Source organism: Penicillium canescens, assembly GCF_028828765.1.
Source record: "Penicillium canescens strain IBT 15451 chromosome Unknown utg000005l_segment0_segment0, whole genome shotgun sequence".
Lineage (NCBI taxonomy): Eukaryota > Fungi > Ascomycota > Eurotiomycetes > Eurotiales > Aspergillaceae > Penicillium > Penicillium canescens.
Genome location: NW_026703967.1, coordinates 2,691,076 through 2,704,532, shown reverse-complemented (window position 1 = coordinate 2,704,532; position 13,457 = coordinate 2,691,076). Strand labels below are relative to the sequence as shown.

Below are 13,457 nucleotides of genomic sequence, written 5' to 3'. Positions count from 1 at the left end.
TGAAAACTTGTTACCAGCCACCATAGCAAGGCCTCGGTTATGATAAGCTGCATGGCTGCCCCAGAAGCAAGCCCTCGTTCGCGGTCTCACTCATTGTCTCCCTCGTCGCCCTCTCCAGTCTCCGCGCGCTCTCCATCGTCGCGCTTAGGCCACAAGCCCTCAACATCCTCTCCAGGCCACAGTTTTGCGTAAAGTGCACGTGCAGGTTCCCAGTCATCGTAATCACCATCAGATCTGCACAATAGTTAGTAGGACGCCATCAACAGAAACGACGCGGTTCCGCCATACCCAACACCTATGTGCAGAGGCGCCAGCTTCCAAGCCCGGAGAATGATGCATGAAACGACTATGTCGTATGGCTTTCGCGCAGTCTTGCAGAAGCTCCATTCACCCGGCTTGCAAAGGCGGAAAGTCTCATGGCCGTCATCGCCGATACCGTTGAGGCCAATGCCTCTCTCGAGGTCCACAAGCACAGGGGTGATGATATCCTCCGGGGTGTACATCCCAGTGAGGGGAACACCTGCTTCCTGGATGATTTCGGGGACGTCTTCAATGAGCTGCCTCCAGGCTGCCCGCCATTCAGGCGAGTCCCAGTTGTTAACGTTGTAGTAATGGGTGTAGCTATCTTGTGTCAGTGGACTATGTACTAGAGCATCATAGCTTGACATACCCCATTTTGCCGATCAAGAGGACGAGCAGCTTTGGTTTGTGTTGGTTCGAGAAGTTCTGATAGGGGAGGTGGAAGGTGGGGAAGGAAGGTGTAGAAGTCAAGCAACAAAAACAAACTTATACGAAAGGCTGAGAATGAAGTGCGTAGATGGCAACACATTTAATTAGGCTGCAATGACGTTCGTTGAGCCGCTACTTGCGCACATCTGCAACTATCCGCGATACGTCACAATTGCCAGTCGAACATACATAACATCAAAGGAAACCGCTCTGCTGCCTACATATTGTATAATTCATCCCCACAGGGTCATCCTCGAAACGTCAAACAAGTCACTCAGGCTCCATTCAGGGGTTGGTGGTATGCCACACCATCAACAGTCGTTGTCAATGTGCCATTTGCCTCGAAGATATTTTCAAGAGCATTGATAGATAGATGGAATCCACCAGGACCGGTTATTTTGGTCGCATTCTCTGCTCCAGCTTGTAAGAGATCAGAATACCAGTCCAGATGATTAGCCCAGGGGTCTGACGCCGCTAATGTTACAGTCACCGACTCATGCCCATTGATGAAATGGATTCCGTCGTCTGAGTAATTCTTGTACTTCACGGACACGGTTTTGAAAGTGCCAAGCTTCGGGTCTTTCACCAAAGCCACCTTGGCAAAGCCACTTGATTGGCCGTTGAGCGTGAAGTTACCTGCAGGCAGAGCATAGGGTGTGGGCACACTTGCACCAAGTGGGAATGGAGTGGCCCACGGAATCTTATCCGGGGCGGCAAAGACAGGGGCCTCATCTGCAGGTTCTCGGTTTGAGAGGCGCGCCAGCATTACCCGATATGTTCGACCACCTTGTGCCGTGGATACCGGGCATGGAAGAGGATTCTCCCCTCCACACGCAGGGGAGACTACCAGACTCTGCCAGAACACGATGTGTGTGCCATCTGGGGAGAAGGCGGGATCGGCCTTGCCGTTCCAATTAGGATCGTTGACACTGCCATCGCTACCATCGCCTTTGTAGTTCACCTGTTGACCGAAGTACTCGCCTCGATCCCCATAACGATCAATCAAGATCGGCTGGAAGAAACGACGGGCGCCGTTATTGCGTGTTGACGCAGCCGCAGTAGTGGCGACGATATCAATCAAAGGGGGTACGTGGCGCATTCCTGACATCCACATTTGACGATCTGAGCCTCGGGTGTCCATCGTCACAAACCATCGATCATCGTGTGAAAATGCGACCGGGTCTGCGTATTCGGGATGACTAGTGAGACGGCGGACTGCGCCAGTAATAATGTGAACAGACATAATATCAATGTTGTTTGCCTCGCGTGTGGCTCCAATATACAGAATTTCATCTCCGGAGCCGGTGAAACCTCGTAGTTCGCCGACTGTGATAGCTTGGTCGTAGAGTGTCAACTCTGAGCCATGTGCCATTATGGGTGATTTTCCATTTGGTTGAACGAGTAGGTTCACATCCACTAGATCGTATCGAGGGACGCGAAGGGATCCACTCGTGGGATGTGGGTTGAACTGCAGTCGACCATAATAGGAATTTTCGCCGCCGGAAGTGAAGGAACTCCAGCCCATGTGAATATCGTCTGGGTGCATTCGCATTTCCCTTGGAGTACCGGAGCCATTTACGGATGTGGGCCAGTAAATCGGGTAGATATGTGTTTTGTTCGGAGAACATAGGTCGCTGACCAGTGGAATACCACCACAATCCAGAATATTGTGACCCCAGAGTGCCTGGCGAGCATTGCGAGCAACGTGAGGATAGTCCTTGGAGGGGTCAACAGATCGCGCATTCTCTGAAGGCACACCGCAACTTAGACATTTCCAGGGGTCTCCGTTGGTGAAATTTGTGCCGTCCGTTTTGACGAGAATGAGCTGTTTGTCTGTGTATATGCTGGCTGGATCAGGGGCCACAGGGGCACCGATGAATTCCACGGTGACAGCGACATGATTTCCATCGGGTGTGAAATCACCAGCTTGGAAGGAATCTGAGATTTTGCCAATACAACCGGTGCGATGGGGATTGATTGAGGCTGTACACGCGCCCTTGGCATTACCTGGAGCCACTGGTGGTAAGGGAAGCTCAACGGTTTCTATGAGTTCTGGCTGAGGAGGTGGTGGTGTATTTCCGGCCAAAGTAAGGGCGGCTGCACCGGTTATAGCAGAGAGGGTCCAGCGCATCTTGTGGGACAGGGCATAGGCAATAGTTGACTAAAGCAACTTTTCAGGGATAACGAGCTGTGGCATGAGCAGCTTTTAAAGCCCAGCTCTGACAAACCGAGGAAGTAAGCATTATGGTTCATAATGGAGCATATCAGCCAAGATGGCGATGGAAACGAGTACGAGCACTGAGTAGATCCACTCGTCCCTGATTATGACGTGCGGGTTACAGGAGATTCAACCCGTCTAGGTAACACTTTCTTCACATCAAGTGCTTCGAGAGGCTAGTGCATGGAAAAGTTGGTTGACGATCGAAGCTATACGCGTACCCGTATCCGTATACATTTCCCTTTTCGGAAGAACCAAAAATAACAAGGATTTCCACCTTTGCAGATCAGCTTGTGCAAATTCGAGCTTAGTCCAAAGATGAATAGCATGGATATAACATTTCTAATATATTCCCAGATCTTTGCCTATACTTGTTGCTATGCGTTCCAAGTGTGGGGTAAGAGATAAGCGGGAGCCAACTTGCCGAGGTCGGCAATATGTCTTCCATCTCCAGGGCTCATATCATTGAATTTCAGGTCTAGTCTTTCCGATTCAGAAGATCAGTAGCATGCAGTATCCTTGAAAATCACCACCGGAATGGACCCAGCCGCCATCCGTCGACGGAGGAGGCGAGTTGCCGATGAGAATCGGAAAAGGGCCCCTCGAGCGTATGCAGCTTCAAGGATCGGGATTTGGTGTATCCACTAACGTTATTACCCCAGATGCGATCGCTGCAAGGCGCGAAAAAGCAAGTGTGTGGAGTGGACCCCTGGGACGTGTCAGCGATGCTCTTCGCGCAATTTGGCCTGCCAGTTTGAAAGGTACGACTGATTTAGTGCAAGAGATAACCCCCTCTTAACTATTACACAGAGAGCGATCTGTTCCAATCAACGATCAATATCCACCCGCATCCAGTGAGCCGATTGAACATGGTGTATCAGCCTCCCTAAACAATGAGGTTTCTCGTCCCGTTGATTCCATGAATCCTCATGATTTACTCTCGCCATCCACGGTCTTGTCTCAAAGGCTCGCTGAGCATGTTGTCACAGGCCAATCCAAAAGAGTTCCATGGCCAAATATCTTATCCCGGCTTCGAGAGGCCTTCTCGCTAGATACACATGCGGCCCCCGAAGAAAAGGAGATGGTTGCAATGCAAGCTGTAAGTGAATGGTTTGCTCTCAACCCCAAAATGAGAGTACATAAATTGATAGTATGAAGCATATGGCTGGTCCAAAAGCACTTCATTCCTCTGAACTGGCACGGTTGCGTACTACAATAGACGCCTTCCCACCACGTCCGATAGCCGACTTCCTATTATCTGTCTTCATCAAGCACGCAACAGATACTTTCTTTTACTTCGATCAAGATCAGATATTGAATGAGATTGACCAGTTCTACAAGGATCCCAGTTCACCCCTGAGGTCTGATATAAGTTTTGTCTGCCTCGCAATGGCAGCATTCGCCCTAGGGAGTCAGTGGGCACCCCTCGAGAGACCACAGGAATCGGCCATCAGCCTCCATCGTGATAATGATTATTTGGGTCGAGCCTTCTATAACCATGCAAAGTCTCTCATTCCCGACATCGTTGACAGACCATGTCTCCGATCTATCCAAGCACCCTTTTTGCTGGGTGTGTATCTAATGCCAGCTAGTGCGATTGGATCGTCATACGTCTACATGGGGCTAGCTCTGCGCAAAGCGCTAGCATTTGATCTTCATATTGACCAAGACGATCAGGTGATTAATGACCGGGAGAGAGAGGTCCGACATCGGTTATGGTGGTCAATATATTCTCTTGAAAGGTTAGAAAAATATCGTTACCGAGCTAGATTGAATGGCTAACCAATAATAGGTGCACCACTGTCAAGCTCAACAGGCCTCGTTCTGTTGGTATCGACGTAATTAGAGTACCTCCTCCATCTCCTTTACCAGCACTAGATCGTCTACAGAAATATGACAATGTTCAATTTCAAATGGCGTACATCCGTTTGATCAGAATACTGGATCAGATCGCCGAGCCTGGGTATGTGACATTGTTTCAAGTGATAGTACATCTACTAACACCGGTTTCAAGAGGGTCATTAAATGAAGCGGCGGAGCAGTCACGCGCTGAAAGTTGGGAATCTGATCTTAGGCAGTGGAAGAAATCACTACCACCAGATTTCAAGATTGATACCATGCACCCGAAAGACTCAAGATACCGCACAATCTTTCACTTATATCTCAACTATTACTATGCATGGATTACAATGGGTAAAGTAGCACTTGTGACCGTCGCCCGAACGAGCCCTCGCAGTTATTTACAGCCATGGTCAAAGCCGTCTGAACCAAGTGACCTCATTGTGAGGCAATCCCGATCCTGTGCAAAGGCAGCCAGGAAACTTCTCCTGTTATTTGAAAATCTCACGAGCACCGGCAAGATCACTCGCTTCTCATTCACGGACTTTCAAGGATGCAGCATCGCAACCATTGTGACACTGGTGGCTGGGATCATGGAACGTGACTCGGGGTATGAAGCCCGAGTTACATTTGGCCTTGATTGTCTCCGCAAGATGGCCACTGGGAATATCACAGCTAAAATGGGAGTGAAGTTTGTTGAGGCCATGCAGTCTATAACAAACGAGGCTGCGGCCAAAATCCATCGAGCATCATCTATCCACACAGAAAGCACATCGGATGCTCAGAGCTCAGCTTCTGCATCTGAGTACCACCAATGGGCCGCATGGCTCGCTGAGATGGAACCTTCTCAGACAGAAGAACAAGGCGTTATTCCCTACAGAGGCATTGAGGTAGAGCCCAATGTGCCATACTCAAACACACCTCTGTTGCAGTTAGGACAGTCAAATGTCCCGAATATCTCTGGTTGGAAGACTCCACATGACCCAATTGTTTCGGAAAATTTGCTTCTTCCCCCAGACGTCGCACCTGGATCAACGATGGCGTGGGGAATACAGTCCACAGATGATGATCACTTGTCGGCTCTGCAAAATGATGACCCAGCATTCCTCATGGGTCTGACTGGGTTTGATCTTTTGGATTTCTCCGGCTTGACATGACCCATGAACGTGTGTATACCAAGCACATTCGTCTGTTATAGATTGAAAAATCTCATTTCAATATCAGAATGCATGTGTCATAATACTAAAGCACCAACACCAACAACATCCAAGAACAATCTAGGCCATCAGTCCTCTCACAACCCCCTTGGCACGCTATCCTCGCAACCCTGGCCACCGCAAATCAAAAGATTGCTACGGCTCTCAGGAACTCAATGTGGGCAGGGTCAACGTCATTTCCAAACCAACCTTGGCCGACCTATCCGAGTACGCATTCCCCGGCTGGATTTACGTGGGTGCGCCAACCGTCCCGCCCTTGCAGGCACTAATGGCCAATCCCATCCTGGTCCTCTACTCTTCACGAGCCCGCATCCGCCGTTCAGGAACTAGATGACATGGAGCCTGTCCTTACTTGTTCCGACTGTTGCGCCCAGCTGTCTAACGCTGCTTCCACGGAGGGCAATACCGTGGATATCACAACTGATTCTTTCTTGACCACCGACTGGCTGTGGGACCTGGATACCACTTCCATACCACTTGCATATTAACAACCGCAACCCGACGCACTCGAAAATGGGCAAAAAAGTGGCGAAAAAAAAAAAGGCTAAAGTAGGGCGAAAACAATGTATGAAATTGAATACTCGCTTCAAGGCTTCTGTATAAAGACTGTCCAATACTTCTTCAGTGACACTGTATATACGTTATGGCCCCCGTTGTACCAATGATTAAATCATTGAACTCGAACAGGAATCTGACCATTCTCAAGCAGCGCATTCCATCTGCTCTTGTAAACACGACCATCCTTCATAACCCCAAGAACATGTTCGTCAGGTCTATCAAAAACAGTAACATCCTCCAGCGGATTCTTATTCAGAACCACAATATCAGCATAGAAGCCCTCCTTAATCTGACCAATAGCATCCTCCCAACCCATCATCTTCGCCGGGTTAATAGTGGCACTGCGCAGGACCTCAATAGGCGTTAGAACCTGCGATCGCAAAGCAAATTCATGCGTCTGTGCTGATCCCAATGGTCCTAGCAAATCAGACCCATAACACATAGTGACACCAGCCTCCGAAGCAACTCGCAAAGCGTCAAGCCCAGATTTCAGCACAACCTGATTCTTCGTTTGGGATTCAATAGGCAGATAATGCTTCCATTTCTCCGATGCCATTTGGGCATACGCGATAAGTGTAGGTGTCAAATAGATACCCTTCTCAGCCATGATCTTCGCGGTAGGCGGGTCAACGAAGTTTCCATGCTCAATGCCGCGAACCCCATTATCGATACAGTGCCGAATAGCCTTGACGGTGTACGCATGAGCCGTGACGAAAGTCCCAGCATTATCGGCACATTCCACCATAGCCTGGATCTCCGCAGCGGTAAATTGAAGATGTTCCAGCTTATCCGTGGGAGAAGCCACACCGCCAGAACCCATGATCTTAATGAAATCAGCACCACAACGAATCTCTTCGCGAACAGCAGACATGCATTCCGGTACGCCGTTGCACATCCGACCGAGATGGTTGTTGCTATGGGTACCGCCACAGCAGCCAGTAGCTTCATGCGATCCGCGCAGATCACCATGTCCTCCAAATTGGGACAGCGCATGGCCAGAAAGGAAAAGTCGAGGTCCTGGAAAGACGCCGTCCTCGATGGCTTCTTTCAGGGCAAGTTGCGCACCGCCACAGTCGCGTATGCTGGTGAAACCGCGGTGTAGCATCTGCGATGCCGTGTATGGCTGTCGCAGGAGGTGTACATCATTCGGGTTACCGAAGGCTTTGGATAAATCTGTGAAGCCAGGGACTGCACATAGATGGACGTGCGCGTCGAAGAGACCTGGGCAGAGGTATTTGCCTTGGCAGTCCACTGTTTCGAAGTCGGCTGCTAGTACGGACTCGGGTGGATTTGAGCCGACGTAGGCTATTTTACCCTCGATTGTTACTAGCGTTGAGTTCTCTTTGATTGTGGCGGATTCAATGTCCACGATGTTGGCGTTGGTGAACTTGTATCCCTTTGGCGCGGGGCGGGTCCATGGCTTGATATCGGACCCGGGGAGGTTGGTTTGTGACATAATAATTGGGTGAGAGATTGAAAGATAGAAGTTTAAGTGAATGAGTAGATAACAAGACAAGATATTGGTGTTTAAGTAGACAAGAACTGGTGAGGTGTATCGCGGCAAAGTGTCCATGGCAGATACCCGACACCATCGGCCCGACGACATCGCTTTATCAACTCCGCATGGCTAAATGGCTGATCTTCCTTCAATTGGAGATAAGCCGGTAATGCATAAATATGAGGAGTCCGGGGTCATTTGCCATATGTTATACCCGTCTTCTCTGTGTACACTCAAAGTTGAGTTGTTTTACGAGTCATCCCTAGCTTCTCTCCTCGACTGAATGCAGCAGTGTCTACAAGCGACTAACATCCAAGACCACCACCCCATCTCGATGGACATTTTAAAAGAGCGCGCCCGGAGCAGCGACAATGCTGATCGTACAGATGGTGAGATGCTCGAATTGAGCGGTGCTTACACCGTGGAGGAAGAAAGGGCGGTTCTTCGGAAAATTGACATGGTCATCCTTCCATTTGTAAGGGATATATGTCGTTGCTCAAATGTGATTCTAAGTTTGCTAACCTGTGCGATCTTAGATGTGTTTCGTCTTTTTCCTGCAATATCTCGACAAGCAGAGCCTCAGCTATGCTGGTGTATTCGGTCTCATCGAAGATCTCAATATGACGAGCTCACAGTACTCGTGGTCTAGCTCGATCTTCTACGTTGGCCAACTTGTCTCCGAGTACCCTTTCATCTACTTGATGAGTCGACTTCCATTGACCAAGTTTGTCGGTGCTACTGTGTATGTCTCACACGAAAGGGATCCATCTTTCTTTTATCCCCTGTTTTATTCTTGCATTTCATATTCTAACTCCCCGTATACAGAATTGTCTGGGGCATCGTATGTATGTGCCTCGCAGCTCCAACTAATTTCGCGGGGTTCGCCGCTGTACGATTCCTTCTTGGCTTCAGCGAAGGCGCCGTCTCTCCCGCCTTTGTTACAATCACAAGTATCTGGTACCGGAAGAAAGAGCACAACATCCGCACAGCATTATGGATTACCATGAATGGCCTAGCCCAAATAATTGGCTGCTTCCTAATGTACGGCATCGGCAAGAATACCTCACTTTCTATCGCGCCCTGGCGTATTTTATTTATCATCTGTGGTGCCATAACCGTCCTTGGAGGCGTTGGATTCTTTATACTCATGCCCAACGGACCTAAGGATGCGTGGTTCCTTAGCGCTCGTGAGAGAGAGGTTCTCTCGCTGCGCATGGCAGAAGATCGGGAGGGTGGTGACAAAACGTCCTTCTCTATGGTACAGTTCAAAGAGACACTCATAGACCCAAAATCATGGGTTGTCTTTTGGTTTGGCGTTCTGGTTTGTATGCAATCGCCTGTGTTGACCTTCGCATCTCTTGTGATCAAGTCTATAGGCTATAGCAAGCTTGAGACTATGCTCTACACAGCTCCGTCGGGAGCTGTGCAGATCGTTCTGTTGTGGATCGGAGCAGGTCTAGTGTATATTTTCCCGCATCAACGATCACTGGTTGTCCTCGCTCTAATTATTCCGCCTCTTATTGGCACTGTTTTCTTGATGAAGTTGGATGTTGCTGCCCAATGGGGCCTTATTGTTGCTTCATGGCTGGTACGTTATTTCCGCATATAATCGTCTTGATCGGAGCTGTCACTAATTTTTCTACAGGCTTCTTGCATTACGGCTTCGATGACAATTCTTCTTTCATTGGCGGCCTCCAATTTCAAGGGCAACACAAAACGCGCCATCGTGAACGGCATGTTCTTCATTGGGTATTGCGCGGGTTGTATTGCTTCGCCTCAGCTGTGGACACACAGCCCTCGCTATACCTCCGGTGTAATCACGTCAATTGTGACGTGGTGTCTACTTTTCTGCGTGGTTATTCTTTTCCGCTTCCTATGTATGTGGGATAATAAGAAACGCGATGAGCAGGCAGCGAACTCGGATCCAACGAGTATAGACCAACATGTTGCGCTGGATGAGAACGGCCTTCCTCAGACAGATCTTACGGACAAACAGGATCGGGAGTTCCGTTATGTATGGTAATTAAGTGGAGTTGATGATTTTGGAATGTGATATTAGCAAGTGTGTTTTCTAAAATTATTGGTACATCCATATTTTTCAACGGTTACAGCAAAGTGAACATTTGGAGTGGGCGTGATACAGCTCACAAAAACATCCATCTCACGAGTAATACGGCTTCAATCGTGTGTCTCGCTTAGGGCTGCGCAATTGCAAAACCCACAGTATTATCGGCGACATTATGATCTATATAGTTCCAATGGAAGAAAGCTAAAATGACACGTTTGCTATCATTGTCATCTCGAAAGGTGTTTGAATAACTTACTAACGCTGGCCAACTATCCACAGTCCAGGATAAGTGATCTCGCTTGTTCCGGATATAATGGCTGTGCATTTGTTGTTCCCATTGTCTTCCGCAATCCATTGGTCCCGCGCGATATTGAAAACGGAACACGGGATTCCTCCAAGTACCGTCCCGATTGAGTGCATGAAACAGCTCTAAACGCCAGCCAGACTCTTGGACTACAGCCACGAACTTGTTGGTTGTCTCGTTGCCTTCTGCCGCTCGACCGATATCGTTATATAGCTCGATTGATGAGGACTTGATGGAAGTAGAACCGCTCCACATCCTCAGAGACAGTCCACTTGGGCAGAGGCCCTTTGTAGAGAAGATCACGGATAGCGCTTAATGTTGTATGGAAGGGGGCTGTGATGAGTTTTGCAAGGGAACCTTCGAGGAATCAGCGCATCCGAACCGAACTTGTCTGACAGACTGTTGTCCTTTCTTTCCGCGCTGTTTCCTGGCCATTTTCAATAATGTTTACGACACCATTTGGAACATATGATAAGCAGTCCAATTGGATAGAATCCAGACTTACGTCTGTTAAACACAGTTTGTTCCATTGTCAGTGGTCGACCGCTCGTATCTTCAGTGCATTTGATTGCATATAGTTCTATAACGTTCGAGGCCAAACATTGTATTTGGCAGAACGTCAACTCGCTAATTCTTATCACCATTCGTCCACCTTGCCCTCAAACTATGAGCTGCCGCCTTTGGCTTTCGGTCACGCGTGAAAACACCCTTCTTGTTACCATCTACTCGGATGACACCCAAGTTGGTCTGGAAATCCGCGAAGTTCCAAACATGCTCGCCTGCCATCGACTCAATGCGATCAAACACTCGATGGTACATGTCTAGCATTTGTACCTGGAACTCTTCGCTCCAAGGCAGTGCGAGGATAGAGTGAAGACCTGCAAGGGTATCTGCACCATATTCGCTCATAATGATCGGCCTGTGGAATTTCTCTTGCCACCCACGCAACTCCTTTTCAAGAGCTGCCTCTGCTTCCTCAAGGTCTCCTGTTTGAGAATACCATCCGAAATACCGATTTATGCAACTAACATCAAACAGATCAGAGATCCGATCTAGCTGATATGTTGCAGCGCCGACATTAGCAAATGTAATAGGGCGAGTTGGATCAAGCTGACGAGTCAAATTGGCCAGTGGCTCGAAGTATTCGCGAGCCCCATCTTCCTGAGATGCAGGCTCGTTGGCAATAGACCACATGACAACACTGGCATGGTTTTTGTCTCGGGCAATGAGCTCACGAATCGCCTGCTTGTGGGCCTCTTGGGTCTTATCGTTAATCCCATCTGGCGTAAATGTTTGTGGGGCACCACTCTCAGATACACCCATCAAGGCAATGTTCAGACCCACGGCAGGAGTTTCATCGATCACGACAATTCCATTTCGATCTGCGAAATCCATGACCTCTTCTGCATAAGGGTAGTGTGAAGTCCGGAAAGAATTTGCTCCAATCCATTTCATGAGTTGGAAATCGTGAACCATATATGCTGGGTCATGTCCTTTGCCACGTACTGCTGTGTCTTCATGCCTGCCAAAACCGGTAAAGTAGAAAGGCTTGCCGTTTATCAAGAATTGTGACCCGGAAATCTTGACAGTACGCACGCCCGTAGCCAAATTATAGGTGTCGACTACATCGCCGCTAGAATCCACGACGTTGACCTGGAGTTGGTAGAGATATGCGGCGCCAGGTTGCCATAGCTTGACTGAGGGAATTGTGACAGTACCCTGAGCTCCCGAGGCATTTGCAACAATAGCTCCATCCTCGTCGATCACTGAGATCTGGATCTGCCCCGTCGTCTGGTTCGCCACTTCGACCTCGTAGTTGATCAGACCATTGTCACCATCAACATCTGTAACCACAGTAATATCCTGGATATGTTGCTGGGGTACAGAATAAAGCCAGATAGATCGGGCGAGACCGGCATAGTTGTAAAAGTCATGTTGATAGGTCTGGATTCTCTTGCCAGTCGCGTTCGCTGTTGTGATTTCTCCTGGTGGGATAGTCTCATGGGTAAGCTCGTTGTTGACACCAATCGTCAAACGAAATTTCTCTCCAGGGACGACCAAATCAGTGATGTCGGCTTCAAAAGGTGTATAGCCGCCCACATGCTCCGCAACAAGCCGGTTGTTGACATAGATGCGACCATGGTGTGTAGCGGATTCGGCTCGCACAAGATATCGCTCCTGAGACCAGCCTTTGGGGACAATGACCTCACGCTGATAGTAAACCCATCCCACATGGTCGTGGATCTCCCGGCTGATGAAAATGTCATTGTAAGAGGCCGGGACTGGACATTCAAGACCTTTGGGTAATGGCGCTGTCCACGGCTGGGCCGTGTCATTGGGGCCAGATGCGAGGGCGAATTTCCATAGACCATCAAGGTTCACAAGGTCTCGAGATGAAGTTCGTTGGGGCCTGATTTTGATCAAGGGCTGTTCATTTTGGGTCATTTCATTGCGTGGAAAGTGCCGAGCTGCAGGTGTACCCAACGATGGAGCAGCAAGAGATAGCAGCGACAATCGCGTAAGAAATTTCATTGCCGCTTTTATCAAGGGGTAATTAACACAGCCACTGTTTATCCAATGAATTAGTATAAGTTGATGAGGGTATCATATCTGGCTGCACTTAAGCATTTATATAGTTTCCCAGACGACGCATCGGCAATTGAGTCGTTTTCACCGGTGACTGATGAGCTTGGCATGCTATCAGAGCGGTCTCACACGTGGTAAGATAGAGGGTAAGATGTGGGGTAAACATGAGGTCCATCGGTTTTCAGATTAGATCGATGGCCATTGAATTGTGCCAAGGTGCCAAGACCGGGGTAAGTAGCATTCCTCTCCGCATTTATGCTTCCAGTCAATTCCAGTCAACCCCTTCGGCAATTAACTTGCTTTTCCCCGCCACGGCTATTGACTACCTTGGCAATTCTAGGGCGACGGGGATGTGGGGGTGGTGGCTGTTGCCTCATGTTGATCAAGTATACCCAGCATACAGCTCATCGAAGTATTAGTTCCGTGATCTAAGCGACTGG

At 48.9% G+C, this 13,457-nt stretch overlaps 7 protein-coding genes across 7 annotated transcripts; 3 read left to right on the top strand and 4 right to left on the bottom strand.

The window, feature by feature from the left end:
- Positions 1-86: 86 nt before the first annotated feature.
- N7446_008630 (uncharacterized protein) lies at positions 87-675 on the bottom strand (the record flags this gene model as incomplete). The annotated part of the gene is made up of 3 exons (XM_058517375.1): positions 87-234; positions 289-621; positions 671-675. 3 exons carry the CDS (start codon positions 673-675, stop codon positions 87-89), a joined length of 486 nt encoding a protein of 161 aa, XP_058371021.1.
- Positions 676-1,003: 328 nt separating this feature from the next.
- On the bottom strand, positions 1,004-2,860 carry N7446_008629 (uncharacterized protein; the record flags this gene model as incomplete). Its single annotated transcript, XM_058517374.1, has 1 exon — positions 1,004-2,860. One exon carries the CDS (start codon positions 2,858-2,860, stop codon positions 1,004-1,006), a length of 1,857 nt encoding a protein of 618 aa, XP_058371020.1.
- Positions 2,861-3,484: 624 nt separating this feature from the next.
- N7446_008628 (Zn(II)2Cys6 transcription factor) lies at positions 3,485-5,943 on the top strand (the record flags this gene model as incomplete). The annotated part of the gene is made up of 6 exons (XM_058517373.1): positions 3,485-3,555; positions 3,610-3,708; positions 3,758-4,046; positions 4,106-4,689; positions 4,740-4,910; positions 4,962-5,943. 6 exons carry the CDS (start codon positions 3,485-3,487, stop codon positions 5,941-5,943), a joined length of 2,196 nt encoding a protein of 731 aa, XP_058371019.1.
- Positions 5,944-5,946: 3 nt separating this feature from the next.
- Positions 5,947-6,337, top strand: N7446_008627 (uncharacterized protein; the record flags this gene model as incomplete). The annotated part of the gene is made up of 2 exons (XM_058517372.1): positions 5,947-5,952; positions 6,068-6,337. The coding sequence occupies 2 exons, from the start codon at positions 5,947-5,949 to the stop codon at positions 6,335-6,337; spliced, it is 276 nt and encodes a 91-aa protein (XP_058371018.1).
- Positions 6,338-6,673: 336 nt separating this feature from the next.
- On the bottom strand, positions 6,674-8,017 carry N7446_008626 (metal-dependent hydrolase family protein; the record flags this gene model as incomplete). Its single annotated transcript, XM_058517371.1, has 1 exon — positions 6,674-8,017. One exon carries the CDS (start codon positions 8,015-8,017, stop codon positions 6,674-6,676), a length of 1,344 nt encoding a protein of 447 aa, XP_058371017.1.
- Positions 8,018-8,342: 325 nt separating this feature from the next.
- N7446_008625 (uncharacterized protein) lies at positions 8,343-10,082 on the top strand (the record flags this gene model as incomplete). Its single annotated transcript, XM_058517370.1, has 4 exons — positions 8,343-8,534; positions 8,596-8,801; positions 8,885-9,647; positions 9,705-10,082. 4 exons carry the CDS (start codon positions 8,343-8,345, stop codon positions 10,080-10,082), a joined length of 1,539 nt encoding a protein of 512 aa, XP_058371016.1.
- A 976-nt stretch (positions 10,083-11,058) lies between these two features.
- Positions 11,059-12,963, bottom strand: N7446_008624 (uncharacterized protein; the record flags this gene model as incomplete). The annotated part of the gene is made up of 1 exon (XM_058517369.1): positions 11,059-12,963. The coding sequence occupies one exon, from the start codon at positions 12,961-12,963 to the stop codon at positions 11,059-11,061; it is 1,905 nt and encodes a 634-aa protein (XP_058371015.1).
- Between the last annotated feature and the right edge of the window lie 494 nt (positions 12,964-13,457).